The 17,625-nt window shown below is 42.7% G+C and overlaps 1 protein-coding gene across 2 annotated transcripts; it reads right to left on the reverse strand.

Annotated features, from left to right (window-relative positions):
• Window positions 1-7,139: 7,139 nt before the first annotated feature.
• On the reverse strand, window positions 7,140-11,229 carry rnf214 (ring finger protein 214). 2 transcript variants are annotated; one of them, XM_014137603.2, is made up of 16 exons: window positions 11,110-11,229; window positions 10,935-10,997; window positions 10,637-10,802; window positions 10,487-10,546; window positions 10,155-10,295; window positions 9,900-10,033; window positions 9,680-9,748; window positions 9,449-9,545; window positions 9,198-9,286; window positions 9,009-9,090; window positions 8,782-8,877; window positions 8,345-8,676; window positions 8,081-8,198; window positions 7,811-7,981; window positions 7,602-7,703; window positions 7,140-7,331 (listed from the first exon to the last, which is right to left on the reverse strand). In XM_014137603.2, the coding sequence occupies exons 2-16, from the start codon at window positions 10,970-10,972 to the stop codon at window positions 7,269-7,271; spliced, it is 1,758 nt and encodes a 585-aa protein (XP_013993078.1). In that variant the 5' UTR covers window positions 10,973-10,997; window positions 11,110-11,229; the 3' UTR covers window positions 7,140-7,268. The 2 variants fall into 2 exon arrangements, with proteins under 2 accessions (XP_013993078.1, XP_013993077.1); XM_014137602.2 differs by having other exon boundaries at window positions 10,935-11,190.
• Between the last annotated feature and the right edge of the window lie 6,396 nt (window positions 11,230-17,625).

The raw sequence follows: 17,625 nt of genomic DNA on the forward strand, positions 1-17,625 counted from the left end.
GGAATACTGAAGTATAATTACAAGCATTTCTTAAGTGTCAAAGGCTTTTATTGGCAATTACATGAAGTTGATGCAAAGAGTCAATATTTGCAGTGTTGACCCTTCTTTTTCAAGACCTCTGCAATCCGCCATGGCATGCTGTCAATTAACTTTTGGGCCACATCCTGACTGATGGCAGCCCATTCTTGCATAATCAATGCTTAGAGTTTGTCAGAATTTGTGGGTTTCTGTTTGTCCACCCGCCTCTTGAGGATTGACCACAAGTTCTCAATGGGATTAAGGTCTGGGGAGTTTCCTGGCCATGGACCCAAAATATTGATGTTTTGTTCCCCGAGCCACTTAGTTATCACTTTTGCCTTATGGCAAGGTGCTCCATCATGCTGGAAAAGGCATTGTTCGTCACCAAACTGTTCCTGGATGGTTGGGAGGAGTTGCTCTCGGAGGATGTGTTGGTACCATTCTTTATTCATGGCTGTGTTCTTAGGCAAAATTGTGAGTGAGCCCACTCCCTTGGCTGAGAAGCAACCCCACACATGAATGGTCTCAGGATGCTTTACTGTTGGCATTACACAGGACTGATGGTAGCGCTCACCTTGTCTTCTCCGGACAAGCTTTTTTCCAGATGCCCCAAACAATTGGAAAGGGGATTCATCAGAGAAAATGACTTTACCCCAGTCCTCAGCAGTCCAATCCCTGTACCTTTTGCAGAATATCAGTCTGTCACTGATGTTTTTCCTGGAGAGAAGTGGCTTCTTTGCTGCACTTCTTGACACCAGGCCATCCTCCAAAAGTCTTCGCCTCACTGTGCGTGCAGATGCACTCACAGCTGCCTGCTGCCATTCTTGAGCTAGCTCTGTACTGGTGGTGCCCAGATCCCGCAGCTGAATCAACTTTAGGAGACGGTCCTGGTGCTTGCTGGACTTTCTTGGGCGCCCTGAAGCCTTCTTCACAACAATTGAACCGCTCTCCTTGAAGTTCTTGATGATCCGATAAATGGTTGATTTAGGTGCAATCTTACTGGCAGCAATATCCTTGCGTGTGAAGCCCTTTTTGTGCAAAGCAATGATGACGGCACGTGTTTCCTTGCAGGTAACCATGGCTGACAGAGGAAGAACAATGATTCCAAGCACCACCCTCCTTTTGAAGCTTCCAGTCTATTCGAACTCAATCAGCATGACAGAGTGATCTCCAGCCTTGTCCTCGTCAACCATCACACCTGTGTTAACGAGAGAATCACTGAAATGATGTCAGCTGGTCCTTTTGTGGCATGGCTGAAATGCAGTGGAAATGTTTTTGGGGGATTCAGTTCATTTGCATGGCAAAGTGGGACTTTGCAATTAATTGCAATTCATCTGATCACTCTTCATAACATTCTGGAGTATATTCAAATTGCCATCATTCAAACTGAGGCAGCAGACTTTGTGAAAATTAATATTTGTGTCATTCTCAAAACTTTTGGCCACGACTGTACACCATCCCATCTGGTTTGCGCTTAGTGGGACTATAATTTGTTTTTCAACAGGACAACGATCCAACACACCTCCAGGCTGTGTAAGAGCTATTTGACCAAGAAGGAGAGAGATGGAGTGCTGCATCAGATGACATGGCTTCCACAACCACCCGACCTCAACCCAATTGAGATGAGTTGGACCGCAGAATGAAGGAAAAGCAGCCAACAAGTGCTCAGCATATATGGGAACTCCTTCAAGACTGTTGGAAAAGCATTCCAGGTGAAGCTGGTTGAGAGAATTCCAAGAGTGTGCAATGCTGTCATCAAGGCAAAGGTGGCTACTTTGAAGAATCTAAAATATATATTTTTTGGTTACGACATGATTCCATGTGTTATTCCATAGTTTATGTCTTCACTATTATTCTACAATGTAGAAAATAGTAAAACACTTGAATAAGTAGGTGTCCAAACTTATATTTGTCTATTTGCTCATCTAACTGTACTTTGTAAAAAAAAAAAAAAAAATCTATTTGTTTCTAGCCCTTGAACTTGCTCCTCCAGTTGAGTTGTAAGGGGGGAGGTCCATGTCTGAGACAGCACACACACACCTGCTCAGAGACCTATAAAAGCTGCCTGGTGCTGTGCATCGGCCTCACTTAAAGAGCAGCACCACCCCCAGGTAACACAGCCAGCCTCACTGAGACTCTCGAAGGGAGGTATGGGGCGTATAAAGAAAGCATAGGATATAGCCAACATTGGAAAATGGAGGAATTGAATGACCAAGCGTAAAGTTGCTGAAAGACAGCAGATATTATTATTGAAACTAGGTTCTTGGAAAGAAATGTAAGAAATAAATGTTTGCCATTTGAAATATGGATCATATTCATCAAAAGTAATTTAAAGGTTATTATTGTGTTGAACAGTGGCATTTTGTACCTTAAAGTTTGAGTATGAATGTTTGGTGTTAGATTCAAATGTTTTTGGTTGTGTGAAACATTGAATGTTAAGTTGCTTGCTTCTCAATATTTTTATCTGACCCATCCCCCTCTCCCTTTCTATCTCATCTCCTCTCACAGTCCCTCACCATACAGTTAGTCGCTCTTGCACTGACTCTCTTGTTGGCAGTAGGTCAGTATTAGCTCTAATGTTATATGACATAGTACATTGTTTTGTGTAGAGGCCTGAACTCTATAGCTAGCCTAGGTCTCATGTGGTTGTTCCCCCACCAGGCTCCCAGGCCAGAGCCCTGCAGAACAATTCCCCTCCCAGATCGAGCACATCAAGGCTGCTGCCATGGTGTACGTCACTCATGTGAAGATCCCTGGACCACTTGGATAGAACCAAATATGCCGAGTACAAGTAAGAGACAAAAATATCTCCACTCATAGTTAACTTCTATCAGATTATTCTGTCTTCATGTTCTCTTCCCTACAACCCCTCATCCTTCTTTCCATAATAGCAATGGATTGCTCTGGTCTCTCCCTCATTTTACCCTCCACCTCTCTGTACCCCCAGGATGAAGCTGTCCAAGAGCTTCGACAAGCTGCATGAGTATGCCCAGACTGCTTCCCAGACCCTGGCCCCCTACGGCGATGCCTTCAGCACCCAGTTCCTTGATGCCACCAAGCAGGTGTTGAAAAAAATGTCCAGGAACTTGCAGGTGCCTTGGTGGAAGAGTGGGGTAACATCTCACAGCAAGAACTGGCAAATCAGATGCAGTCCATGAAGAGATGCAATGTAGTACTTCATGCAGCTGGTGGCCACACCAGATACTGACTGTTACTTTTGACCCCCCCCCCCTTTGTTCAGGGACACATTATTCCATTTCTGTTCGTCACATGTCTGTGGAACTTGTTCAGTTTATGTCTCAGTTGTTGAATCTTATGTTCATACAAATATTTACACATGTTAAGTTTGCTGAAAATAAACAGTTGACAGTGAGAGGATGTTTCTTCTTTTGCTGAGTTCCAAACATCTTGCTCTCTACTCCAGAGATGACGTCTTGTCAGTAAAATGGATAAGGTCTCCAAAATACTGCGGTGATGGTTTTCCTTCATCTTTTATCACAGATGGTAATTAAACATGTTTATTGTCAGGTTAATACAACAGTCCAAATAGTTAATGCCATCTCTCTTCTCCATACAGTTGAAGTCGGAAGTTTACATACACTTAGGTTGGAGTCATTAAAACTCATTTTTCAACCACTCCACAAATTTCTTGTTAACAAACTATAGTTTTGGCAAGTCAGTTAGGACATCTACTTTGTGCATGACACAAGTAATTTTTCCAACAATTGTTTACAGACAGATTTCACTTATAATTCACTGTATCACAATTCCAGTGGGTCAGAAGTTTACATACACTAAATTGAATGTGCCTTTAAACAGCTTGGGAAATTCCATAAAATTATGTCATGGCTTTAGAAGCTTCTGATAGGCTAATTGACATCATTTGAGTCAATTAGAGGTGTACCTGTGGATGTATTTCAAGGCCTACCTTCAAACTCACTACCTCTTTGCTTGACATCATGGGAAAATCAAAAGAAATCAGCCAAGACCTCAGAAAATAAATTGTAGACCTCCACAAGTCTGGTTCATCCTTGGGAGCAATTTCCAAATGCCTGAAGGTACCACGTTCATCTGTACAAACAATAGTACACAAGTATAAACACCATGGGACCACGCAGCAGTCATACCGCTCAGGAAGATGACGCGTTCTGTCTCCTAGAGATGAACGTACTTTGGTGCGAAAAGTGCAAATCATTCCCATAACAACAGCAAAGGACCATGTGAAGATGCTGGAGGAAACAGGTACTAAAGTATTTATATCCACAGTAAAACAAGTCCTATATCGACATAATCTGAAAGGCCGCTCAGCAAGGAAGAAGCCACTGCTCCAAAACCGCCATAGAAAAAGCCAGACTACGGTTTGCAACTGCACATGGGGACAAAGATCATACTTTTTGGAGAAATGCCCTCTGGTCTGATGAAACAAAAATATAACTGTTTGGCCATAATGACCATTGTTATGTTTGGAGGAAAAAGGGGGATGCTTGCAGACGAAGAACACCATCCCAACCGTGAAGCACGGGGGTGGCAGCATCATGTTGTGGGGGTGCTTTGCTGCAGGAAGGACTGGTGCATTTCACAAAATAGATGGCATCATGAGGCAGAAAAATTATGTGGATATATTGAAGCAACATCTCAAGACATCAGTCAGGAAGTTAAAGCTTGGTCGCAAATGGACAATGTCCCCAAGCATACTTCCAAAGTTGTGGCAAAATGGCTTAAGTACAACAAAGTCAAGGTATTGGAGTGGGCATCACAAAGCCCTGACCTCAGTTCGATAGAAAATTTGTGGGCAGAACTGAAAAAGTGTGTGCGAGCTAGGAGGCCTACAAACCTGACTCAGTTGCACCAGTTCCGTCAGGAGGAATGGGCCAAAATTCACCCAACTCATTGTAGGAAGCTTGTGGAAGGCTACCCGAAATGTTTGACCCAAGTTAAACAATTTAAAGGCAATGCTACCAAATACTAATTGAGTGTAAACTTCTGACCGACTGGGAATGTGATGAAATAAATACATCACTCTCTCTACTATTATTCTGACATTTCACATTCTTAAAATAAAGTGGTGATCCTAACTGACCTAAGACAGGGAGTTTTTACTAGGAGTAAATGTCAGGAATTGTGAAAAACAGTTTAAATGTATTTGGCTAAGATGTATGTAAACTTCCAACTTCAACTGTAAGTATTTCAACATTCTGCTCATTCAAATTGGCCAGTTTTAAGTTCAATGAGTCATACTTCAGTGTGACTTTTAATAAGGCACTTAACATAACTCTAGTGTATTTTTTTTGCCATAGAAATTATAAAATGGTCAACATAGGATCATGACAAATAAAAATAAACATACCAAATGCATGGAAGTTAGAAACAACACTTACAAAATAACATGTCAAAGTTGTTATAATTATGTCAAAGGGTATGAGAAGTATATTTTACAATAAATAAAAAGGCATACATAACAAACATGATATCCCTATGGGTTAACACACAACAGTAATGTGAAAACAGAAAATAAGTTATGGTGCCAGATTATCATTGCCGTTGTTAACAACAGATGTACTTTTGGTCAGCCTTTAAAAAGGTATTAAATTATTTAGTCAGCTGTATCAATATAGGGATGCATAATATGAAAGACTTCTGTTTATTCCCTTGACTTTTTCAACATTTTGTTACATTACAACCTTATTCTAAAATTGATACAATTGTTTTCTCATCAATCTACACACTACCCCATAATGACAAAGCAAAAGCAAATAGATTTTTGTTGCACAACATTTTTTAAATAAACTGAAATATCACATTTACATATGTATTCAGACCCTTTACTCAGTACTTTGTTGAAGCACCTTCGGCAGCGATTACAGCCTTGAGTCTTCTTGGTATGAAGCTACAAGCTTGGCACACCTGTGTTTTGGGAGTTTCTCCCATTCTTTCAAGCTCTGTCAGGTTAGATGGGGAGTGTTGCTGCACAGCTATTTTCAGGTCTCTCCAGAGATGTTCGATTGCGTTCAAGTCTGGGCTCTGGCTGGGCCCCTCAAGGACATTCAGAGACCTGTCCCGTAGTCACTCCTGTGTTGTCTTGGCTGTGTGCTTAGGGTCGTTGTCCTGTTGGAAGGTGAACCTTCGCCCCAGTCTGAGGTCCTGAGCGCTCAGGAGCAGGTTTTCATCAAGGATCTCTCTGTACTTTGCACCGTTCATCTTTCCCTCGATCCTGACTAGTCTCCCAGTCCCTGCCATGCTTCCCCGTAGGGATGTTGCCAGGTTTCCTCCAGAGGTGAGGCTTGGCATACAGGCCAAAGAGTTCAGTCTTGGTTCCATTAGACCAGAGAATCTTGTTTCTCATGGTCTGAGAGTCCTTTAGGTGCCTTTTGTCAAACTCCAAGCGGGGTGTCATGTGCCTTTTACTGAGGAGTGGCTTCCGTCTGGTCACTCTACCATAAAGGCCTGATTGGTGGAGTGCTGCAGAGATGGTTGCCCTTCTGGAAGGTTCTCCCAAATCTGGAGCTCTTTCACAGTGACCATCGGGTTCTTGGTCACCTCTCCCCTGATTGCTCAGTTTAGCCAGGTGGCCAGCTCTAGGAAGTCTTGGTGGTTCCAAACTTCTTCCATTTAAGAATGATGGAGGACACTGTGTTCTTGGGGACCTTCAATGCTCCATACATTGTTTGGTACCCTTCCCCAGGTCTGTGCCTCAACACAATCCTGTCTCGGAGCTCTACGGACAATTCCTTCAACCTCCTGGCTTGGTTTTTGCTCTGACATGCACTGTCAACTGTGGGACCTTGTATAGGCAGTTGTGTGCCTTTCCAAATCATTTCCTATCAATTGAATTTACCACAGGTGGACTCCAATCAAGTTGTAGAAACATTTTAAGGATGATAAATGGAAACAGGATGCACCTGAGCTCAATTTCGAGTCTCATAGCAAAGGGTCTGAATACTTAAATAACCTGTTTTCACTTTGTCATCATGGTGGGTGTCAATTGATGAGGAAAATTGTTTAATTTAATCTATTTTAGCATAAGGCTGTAACGTAACAAAATGTTGAAAAAGTCAAGGGATCTGAATACTTTCTGAATGCACTGTAGGTGAATAGTAATACGTCACCGTGTATGCTCTGTGTATATAGTTGATGTGAATCATATTCCACCATCTCCTTCTTCCGTTCTGTGACACTGAACAGAACACCATCAGTGTTCAGCTCCTCTTTCCCTTCATGTCTTCTCCTTTCGGTCTTTTTTGCTACTCCTTTCACTTGGCTGGGCAGAAGGGACAGGTGTTGTTCTTGCTGGACTGTAGCCATACACTGATGCACTGAAACAGAGGCAAATCATCAGCTTTACATCAGCTAACAGTGCCTAACTAGTTTAAGCATAGTTAGGGTTATAGCAAAGTATCATCTATCATCTGTGTCCATTTAGCAGACGCTATTATCCAAAGCGACTTAGTCATGCGTGCATACATTTTACGTATGGGTGGCCCTGAGAATTTAACTCACAGTCCTGGCGTTGTAAGCTCTGCTCTACCAACTGAGCCATACAGTTCTCAGTAATCTATACGTTTTTAATTCAGTGTAGGGCTTACATCCTTATGAACAGTGTGGGCGCAGCTCATGGGGTGCTGGCTGTCTGCTTCGACGTGGTTCTGGCACATCAAGCACAGCTTACGATTACTGGGAGTCACAGGCTGGAGAGAGAGAGAAGCAGCACCTCAGAAATACATTAATTATGTACATAGTCACCCAAGCCTAAAATTCTCAATTGTGCCCTCTGCGGGTTGGTAGTGGTTTGTACCTGTGGAGGCCTTGTCTGGAAGACTTGAGTTACTGCAGGTCTCTGAGGGGGATTTGTGGGTCTCTGGATGGGGCCAGGAGGCCTCTGGATTGGCCCTGGAGGGCGCTGGATTGGGCCTGGAAGACCAGGAACGCCCCTGGCAGCAGAAAGAGGCCTGGTGGGCCCTGGAGCCTGTGGAGGATAAAGGTTAGATTAAGGTTTAGACTGTGTTGGTGTGTGTGCACACTTAGTGTGTATGTGTCTCAGTGTGAGTTTGTGTGATTGTTTTACCGGTTTCTCACTCTGTGCCAGTCTCTGTGCCACCTGCTGTGTGACCTCATCCATAGACATGCCAGCCATGGTGCCACGGGAATTCTTAATCTGCTGCAGCACTGACATGAGTTGAGTTCTGGAGAGAGAGAGGGAGGGACGGAAAGTAGAAAGAGAGGGAGGTAAATGGAAAGAATGAGACGAGAATCAATATTTATTGATTGTAGTCTGCAAGATCTTTTACTGACTAGTAAATTCAGAGTAAGTTACAGACTTTGAGCTCACCTGTTGCACTGTGGAAATATGTCCCCCAGTCTCTTCAGCAGGTTGTCCAGTTTGCCAGCAGCAGGGGGGTTACTGAAAGGCAGGGGCTGGGCGGAGGCCACGGTGGTGGGCAGGGAAACAGTTGGGGTGGCTGGGTGGAGCGGTAGAGCGGAGGCAGGGGGAGTAGAGGAGGGGACAGGTGGGGGAGTTAATCTGGCTGGGGCTATGAAGGCAGCTGGGTGGTGCTGCTGGGGTTGGAAGGGCATCCCCACGGCGTTAGGAGGGCCCATTTGGAAATTTTGAAAAGGGGGGAGGGGTGGAGCGTACATCATCGGACTCATCACCAAGTCCACCTGCAGAGGAATGGTTCCATTAACAACAGATACAGTATCCACATTAAATCACTGACATTGACTGTCTTCGTCAGAATCAACTACACACATGTATCACACACAGACCGTGGGGACTTGGGGTAAGTGTGGTAATGTGACTCCAGGGAGGCTTTCCATCAGTTGGCCCTTTTGCAGCAGGTGAAGGTGCTCCTTGAACTGATTCTGAGAGAGAGAGAGAGAGAGAGAGAGAGAGAGAGAGAGAGAGAGAATAATAAAGTCCCCCCTAGGCATGTTCTTAAAGCCTACATTTATCCAGTGAAAGGCAGTGGTCTACCATCCCTCTTGTCCCTCACCTGCAGTCCCGCCAAACTGCTGTGAACAACAGCCACATTATTCTCCCACTCCAGCCTTTTGTGCTGCTGAGAGGGGTCAAATCTGCAGACAGAGGAAACACCAATCACTGAAGCACAGCCTTTATGGGAGAAGCTACACTATGTAGGCTACATCCAGCTTCAGTCATAGGGTCATGCTCAGTACAGTACCTAAGTGTGTTTATGTATTGGTCAGCCTCTTTCAGCCAGTCGTCCACCTCAGACATGGTCACATCTCTCTGCATTTCCAGAGCTGCAATCTGTTGAACATAAATCAGAATACAAATCAGGGTTAATCCCCGATTGTCTTCAAATCAAACTCCATGGCGACATGTGGATAGGTGAATCAGAATGAACATTCAGTGTCATAGGGTTGTGATGGTTGACTGATGTAGAGATGATAAATATGGACAGAGACTGACCTCATCCCGTAGAGCTGTCTGGGTGGCCTCCTCTGACTCTTTCTGTAGCCGCTCCATCTCAGTGTTCAGGTCTGCTAGCTCCCGCTCCCACATAAGCCTATAGATTAGCACAGCAGGTGTGTTGTATAGCATTATATTGTGGACAAGATGTGTTGTGTAGCATCATAATGTATATGATATGTTGTCTATGGTTAGGTTATATGAAGTGTAGGTGTGGCTCAGTAGTCTTACTTTTCCTGGTTCTGCTCCTCTATCAGCAAAGCCAGCTTCCTGGTGGTCTCCTTCAGCTCCTGAGACAGTCTGGTAGAGGGACAGACAGAGGAACATGGCTGACCGACAGGACATCTTGTCACAGTTCTGTTGGTGGCCACCACCTAGCCTACCGTCTGTCCCACACCTCAAAGGGTTTTCCCCAATTTCTCCTTTTTCACCTTCTTCTCAATATCTCTACCTGTTCCTCTCCTCCTCCATTTTGATTTTCTCCACGCTGAGGTCTTGCTTCTTGACTGCAAAGTTCTTTCGGGTGGTCTTGCAGCAGTTCAGCTGAAGCTTCACACGCAGAGACTCAATTTTGTCCAGCAGCACCTGAAAATATTGTCACTCACAGTTAATTAGTCCAAAGATGTACAACATCTCAAGCTGATGAAAAGACACAAGTAGGCCTATACGTAGCCTACAGCACAGAGATGTGCATTTGAACACAGACCTGCTGCTGGTGGATTCCCTCATCTTTCTTCTGAACCAGGCTGTCTACGAGGTTGCCATGATCAGCCTCCTCCTCCTGCTGCTGCTTCATCAGCTCCTCATATTGCAGGGCCAGGTGAGTGCTGTACTCATCCACTGACCGCTAGAGAGAGAGAGAGAAATAGGAAGGGAAGGAGGAAATGTTGGAGAAAGAGAGGGGAAAATGTAACCACAGAATAAGAATGAAAGAGGTTGTTAACTTGTGTCATGCACATGTACAGATATATATGTTGTGTGTGAGTTACCACACTGATTCACCATACCCCAGTCATGCCCCCAGAGTGAACAAATTACCATCAGTGACTCCCAATCCTGATCTGTGTTAACATCTTTGTCTGCTGTCCAGGCATCTGTCTGCAAGAGACACAACACATACAATGACTTTCTGTCACATGCCCACAATTGTCTGGGAAATTACTGCTGTCCTATACAAACTCTTTCCACCTGGACGCCTTGCTTCTTCGAGTGAGTGCCATGGTGTCCATCCCCTGAGGCCAGCTTTTCCAGCTCCCCTATAGATCCCGAGGTGCAGCCTGGATCTGACCATGGGTTGGACTGGTTGGACCAGGGGTTGTATTGCTGCTCAGGGTTTCCCGTGGCGGAGGTTTCGCTGGGGGGGTCAGAATTGTTGTTGCTAGGGTAAAATAATTCGTTAGGTAGGCGTACTCAGCTGATATAACAGCGTGTAATCACCCACCCCACATAACAAACAAAAGCTCCCAAGATAAGTCACCGGACTTACCGCGCCATGTCCTCCTCGAGCGCCAATCCCCAGTCCATAACGTTAGTTAGCTAGTTTCTATGACTAGAAATTGAAATTAAACAGCGGTAAACGTGTTGGGAAACTGTAGCTTAAATGACAAGGTGCATTATTAGTAATCAAAAACGGAAAATGAAGATGTTGAGTTGTGTGTTACCTCATCGACAAACCACGTTAGAAAATTATAAACATTACACGTTTGCTGACATACACTTCCGGGTAAGCTCACGCAGCGCAACAGTGTTGCCATGTTCGCGATTTTCCTGTCATTTGACAACTTTAAAAAAACAATGTCGCGGGTTAAAATGTTTTGGTCGAGGGGTTTTGGACTATTTCTAAGTTGCACCGCGGCCGCCAAGGCATTTCTCTAAAAAATATATATACATTTCACGTAAAACACAAAATAATGCATGCAGAGAAGAATTAGGCCGATACCCGCTAATTATCAAAATCCAGAAAAGAGACCTTAAATTCTACAACCACCTTAAGGGAAGCAATTCCCAAACCTTCCTTAACAAAGCCATCACCCACAGAGAAATAAATCTGGAGAAGAGCCCCTTAACCAAGCTGGTCCTGGGGCTCTGTTCACAAACACAAAAAAGGCCCCACAGAGCCCCAGGACAGCAACCCAATTTGACCCAACCAAATCATGAGAAAACAAAAAGATAATTACTTGAGACATTGGAAAGATTTTACAAAAAAACAGAGCTATTTGGCCCTAAACAGAGAGTAGTGGCAGAATACCTGACCACTGTGACTGACCCAAAATTAAGGACATCTTTGACGACTGAGAAATGTCACCGAAGGCAAATCAGATAAAATTGTATTTGTTACATGCGCTGAATACAACAGGTGTACTGTAGACCTTATCATGAAATGCTTACTTACAAGCCCTTAACCAACAATACAGTTCAAGAAATAGAGTTAATAAAATATTTATTAAATAAACTAAAGTTTAAAAAATCCAATCAATCAAAAGGTAACACAATAAATGTACATAACAATAACGAGGCTATATACAGGGGGTACAGGTTAGTCAGGGTAATGTGTAAAGTGACTATGGGGGGGCTTCCTAACCTCCTGCCAAATTTATGACCATATTAGAGACACATATTTCCCTCAGATTACACAGACCCAGAAAGAATTTCAAAACAAATCCAATTTGGATAAACTCGCATATCTATTGTGTGAAATACCAGTGTGCAATCACAGCAGAAAGATTTGTGACCTGTTGCCAAAAGAAAAGGGCAACCAGTGAAGAACAAACACCATTGTAAATACAACCTATATTTATATTTATTTTCCCTTTTGTACTTTTTCCCTTTCATGCTACTATTTGCACATCATTACAACACTGTATATAGACATAATATGAGATTTGAAATGTATTTATTATTTTGGAACTTTTGCAAGTGTAATGTTTACTGTAAATGTTTCATTGTTTATTTCACTTTTGTTTATTATATATTTCACTTGCTTTGGCAATGTAAACATATGTTTCCCATGCCAATAAAGCCCCTTAAATTGAATTGAAATTGGGGGGGTGAGTGGTGGGGAGGGCCGGAAGGGGTGTGTGTGTGTGTGTGTGTGTGTGTGTGTGTGTGTGTGTGTGTGTGTGTGTGTGTGTGTGTGTGTGTGTGTGTGTGTGTGTGTGTGTGTGTGTGTGTGTTGAGAGCTATACAGTTATTGGCTGAGTCACGTGAGCGAGAAGAAAAGAGAGCGGCAAGCGCGCACGTTGACTACTTTTTTACCAGTTGTAGGTAGGCTATTTAGATTGTCGTTATGGAGACACCTATTTCCCAAAACATTTATATTAAACATATTAATACTCTAGAACTGATGCACATCAATAAATAATGTAGACAAAGCAGTGGAAACCGACTTTGGGCGCACCACTAGAGCGCATTACATAAATCCGCTCATGGTGGTTTAAACTGCATTCTAATGTTGACCGCTTAAAGAAAACGGTATCAAGCGAAGTGCTTTATTCATGCTCATTTCTTGCGTCTCTGGGGCTTTCGAGTGGAAATTTGAAATGGAAATTATGGAACTCCTTCGCGTGGTTATTTTTCTTTTTAAGTCCTCAATGACACTGGCATTAGGCTAAATGTGGAGTATTATACATTTGCCTATGTTGGCGATCAAGTAGCCTTAGAATGTATATGCCATTGTAGGCTACCATTTGATACAATAAATATGTTGAAACGATATCACTGGAGTCATATCAAATCAATTTGTGCCACTTGCGTAGCCTACCTGGAGCTGGCAAGCTAATTTAATAAATAGCCTATAACTTCAGTTTATTGTTGTTGTAGCCTTGTTGTTAAACAAGTTAAATCGACATCAATTGAATGCTCTGGCGAGTTTAGTAAGGGCGCCATGTAATAGCTTGCAATAACTATTATTTTAAGGAAACTCGAATTTAGCTTTAACGTCGTTACTATGAGATTCCTTCTTAATTGGCTCGATAACGTTATGGAAAAAGGCTTTATTGTATAGATACGGCAACCCCTCTCTTGCTGTGACAAAAACAAATTGGGCTCGTTTTCAGGCCTTTGGGCGGGTTTTGAATGGTCATGGGGCAAAAAAAATTGTTTGACCTGGCAACCCTGCTCTGCATTGTTACACAATTTGGGAGGCACATGGCGATGTGGTACAGAGCTAGATTTGTCCTCTGCACGTCTCTGGAGGCTTCACACCCTTCATATGGAGCCTCCGACCACATTTTAGTCTAGGCCTCCGCAATGGATTAGTTCACTGAGATGGGAGCAAATATACAGTACCAGTCAAAAGTTTGGACACACCTACTCATATCGAAGGTCGAGAGCCATGCGTCCTCCAAAACAACCCAACCAAGCCGCACTGCTACTTGACACAATGTGTACTTAACCCGGAAGCCAGCCGCACCAATGTGTCAGAGGAAACACTGTGCACCTGGCGACCGCGTAAGCGTGCACTGCGCCCGGCACGCCACAGGAGTCGCTAGTGCGCGATGGGACAAGCACATCCCTGCCTGCCAAACCCTCCCCTAACCCGGACGACGCTGGGCCAATTGTGTGCCGCCGGCTGCGACAGAGCCTGGACTTGAACCCTGAATCTCTAGTGGCATTGCAAATAAAACAATCTCGGTCGACCAACAGCAAACAAATCGAATAATTGGGGTCTGCCCTAAAACTTTTCAAAGCGCTGGTAGTGTGTTCAGATTTCGATCACCTGAAGCAAGCGCAGAACCATATAAATACGTGCACAATCTCGGCATGTATGCATGCGTCTCATGCAGGTTTTTTTAATCTTGTGTGCATGCTTCAGGTGATAGAAATCTGAACGCACTACCATCGCTTTGAAAAGTGAATGTAATTATACTTTCCTGTGTATATAGTCTCACATCACTACCACCAAAATGACCATCTGTACAGACAACTGGTAAATAATGTTTTGCCACAGAAGCAATATGTCCCGCCTCCTTTAATCCCTACATGACTGACAACTGTATGTTCCAATTGTCATTATGTTGTAAATTATGTTATTTTTTTTCTGTTGGTTTGTCAGTTCTCTTGTATGGCCCCGGTATGGACACCTACATGTGATCTGTATTAGAGATAAACAACAACTGAAGTGTTTTATAAACTAGGTGGTTCGAACCCTGAATGCTGATTGGCTGACAGCCATGGTATATCAGACTGTATACCACGGATTTGACAAAACATTTATTTTTATTGCTCTAATTACATTCGTAACCAGTTATTAATAGCAATAAGGCACCTTGGGGGTTTGTGATATATGGTCAATATACCACTGCTAAGGGCTGTATCCAGGCACTCCGCGTTGCTTCGTGCTTAAGAACAGCCCTTAGCCGTGGTATATTGGCGATATACCACACCCCCTTGGGCCTTATTGCTTAAATACAATAAACATCCTGAAGAGAGAAGAGTGTCGTGGACCTTCTTTCCACATATTAGAAGGTCTGTGGAGCTACAACAACAGTACAGTTTATAGCCAGCTAACGTTACAGTACAGTAGCTAACTAAGTTCAGCTAGCTAGCTAACGGTCATCTAAAGGCTGAAGAGGACAAGACCATCTAATCGTAACCACGACAGTATGTTAAAATATAATTATATTCAACATTCTGGCTTGTTTCATGAGAGGAAACTTTCTTGATTCAAAGGCTAATTTCTGCCCAATGTAGAATTCAACGCAATTCAACGTCGGGTTTCCAGGCAAGCCTCAATGGTGCTGCCCATGCTCTCACAGACAACATAATGAGACAGATACAGTACAGTGATGCAATGTCTATCTAAGTATATGACAGCAACCCTCAAAGCCACTAGAGAGCATAAACTATCAACAATTTCTTTTCTCGGACTTCTGATTAGAAAGAATGAACCATAGTGAACACAGCTAACCCTGAACATAACAATCATAGAAGGGATTGATAGACAGCCAGGAACTCCTTATGCCACCTGATTCCAGTGCTAATCTCATGTACTAGACTAGAGAAATCATAATCTCTATCACAAATCTATTCTTACTAAGCCTACAACAAGGTGATTTGTTCAATTAAAAAGAAAACACATACTGAATCCAGAAGCATGCCTTTAAGAATCCTAGTTGAGTACTTCTGGTTTGTTAAATGGGTCAGTCTCATGTTACTTCACATTCCCAGGTTCTAACTCTTCTGGGAAAATGTGTCTTAATTTATTCTTTGGAAACGCTGTCTGTGGGTAGACAGGCCTACAGTATACGCTTAGGATATAGGTGGACAATGATTGACATGGAATGTAGATATTTTGACCACAAATCAGATGTAAATTGTTTACATACTGTACACAGTAAAATCACCAGGGTTAAATTCACTGTGTCAAAAGTGATGGACTCCCATAGAGTTGTTTTAGCAACTAGCAGTGCCAAATGACCCCTAGCGTCAGTGCTGATAACTGGTGTTAATTGCTATGGTGTAACATTTTACTCTATTAGTGTAGACTTTTACTCAGTAAGTGTAAACACCATCACAACCCCACCCATAAATTCAGTTTCTGCGTTCAAATTTCCTCTTTTCTTGACACCATTGTTGGATCAACAAAATCCTAGTTTGTTCCACGCAAAGGTGAGTTTTAAACAATTATTTCACTGATATTATTTAGCTATTTTAATGTATATACTTGATACATGGTTGTCAGACTGCAGTGTAACATAAAAAGTCTAACAGTTTTGATTGTGTGTGTGTGCAGCTAATGTTAGAGTTACTTGCGTTTCACTTTTTGCAAGTCTTTGCTAGATAGCTAGCTAGCATGCTAGCTAACTAGCTCACCCCTGACCTGTGCAGTTAGCCTGCTCCACATGGTAATTCCATGGGCGAGTGTCTCATTTCAGCACCAAGCTTTTTTAGCCTCATGCAAGTTTGTTCTAATTTATTTCAGCTGCATACTATATATTGAGGACTAGTCTGATTAAGGTGAGTTGTTTATTTAGCCACATTATAACTGCATTTTTGACTTGTGGGTGACGCTTATAGATACATATTGTACTAGCTAGTCTAGCTAACTGTGTTTCCCACTCGCTTTATCACCAGTTGATTTTGGCGGGCTTTTAAGACTGCACCTAGAACATGACAACATAATTTAGTGACTAGCTGGAATTATGAGTGTATTTTACTGGACTAATTAGGCCGTCAATATTTCGGGACAGTGAATATGAGTTGAATAGTGTGTTTGCTGTAGTTTGGGACCTGCTTCAAGTAATATCAGACAAATTGTGGTCATGATCCAATATTTTCATAATATACCGTAATTTCCGGACTATTGAGCGCACCTGAATATAAGCCGCACCCACTGAATTAATTTTTTATTTTATTTTGAACATAAATAAGCCGCACATGTCTATAGGCCGCAGGTGCCCACCGGTACATTGAAACAAATTAACTTTACACAGGCTTTAACGAAACACGGCTTGTAACAAAAATAAATAGGCTTTAACGAAATACGGCTTGTAACAAAAATAAATAGGCTTTAACGAAACACGGTTTGTAACAAAAATAAAACATTAGCAGTAAGCTTTAGTTGTCTTTTTGCACATAGTCAATTCCTCACGCTGCTGTTTCTAACGTCTTATCATCGACTCATTAAGACCAAGCTCCCATGCAGCAGCTCTATTTCCTTTTCCAACAGCCAGATCAATTACCTTCAACTTGAAAGCTGCATCATATGCATTTCTCCGTGTCTTTGCCATGATGAGGGTGACAAAATGACTACCTTAATCAGAATGATGGGAAGTTTGAGAGAGCTCAATTTAATCTAAACAGTAAACCAAAAAGTTTTTTGACCTTAACCCGTTCAGCAATTTCATTGGTCTAATGAAAGCTTCATGCCGCCAAAAAACTGATCACGTCACAGAATGTGTTTTTTTGGAAAAAAAAATGTTGAAAGCGGGAAAAATCCATATATTAGCCGCGTCATTGTTTAAGCCGCGAGGTTCAAAGCGTGGGAAAAAAGTTGCGGTTTATAGTCCGGAAATTACGGTACTTTGAAATTAGCATTGCAGGAGTATTGGTGAAAATGTTTGTAGTCATCCTTATATAATGTGTCATGATTGAAATACAAATGTAATGCTTTTTCATCCATGTTGGCCCTATCTCGTACCATTAACTGCTTTCAGACCTAGTCATGCTGATCAGGG

Source organism: Salmo salar, chromosome ssa13 (assembly GCF_905237065.1).
Source record: "Salmo salar chromosome ssa13, Ssal_v3.1, whole genome shotgun sequence".
NCBI classification, from domain to species: Eukaryota; Metazoa; Chordata; class Actinopteri; order Salmoniformes; family Salmonidae; genus Salmo; species Salmo salar.

What these genes read in the sequence shown, in the direction of transcription:
- rnf214 (XM_014137603.2), bottom strand. Translation starts at nt 10,972, where the DNA reads ATGGACTGGGGATTGGCGCTCGAGGAGGACATGGCGCG. An exon ending in GAGGAGCAGAACCAGGAAAA is followed by an intron (nt 9,546 to 9,679) that starts GTAAGACTACTG and finishes GCTAATCTATAG; the next exon opens with GCTTATGTGGGAGCGGGAGC. An exon ending in CCCACACTGTTCATAAGGAT is followed by an intron (nt 7,332 to 7,601) that starts GTAAGCCCTACA and finishes CCTCTGTTTCAG; the next exon opens with TGCATCAGTGTATGGCTACA.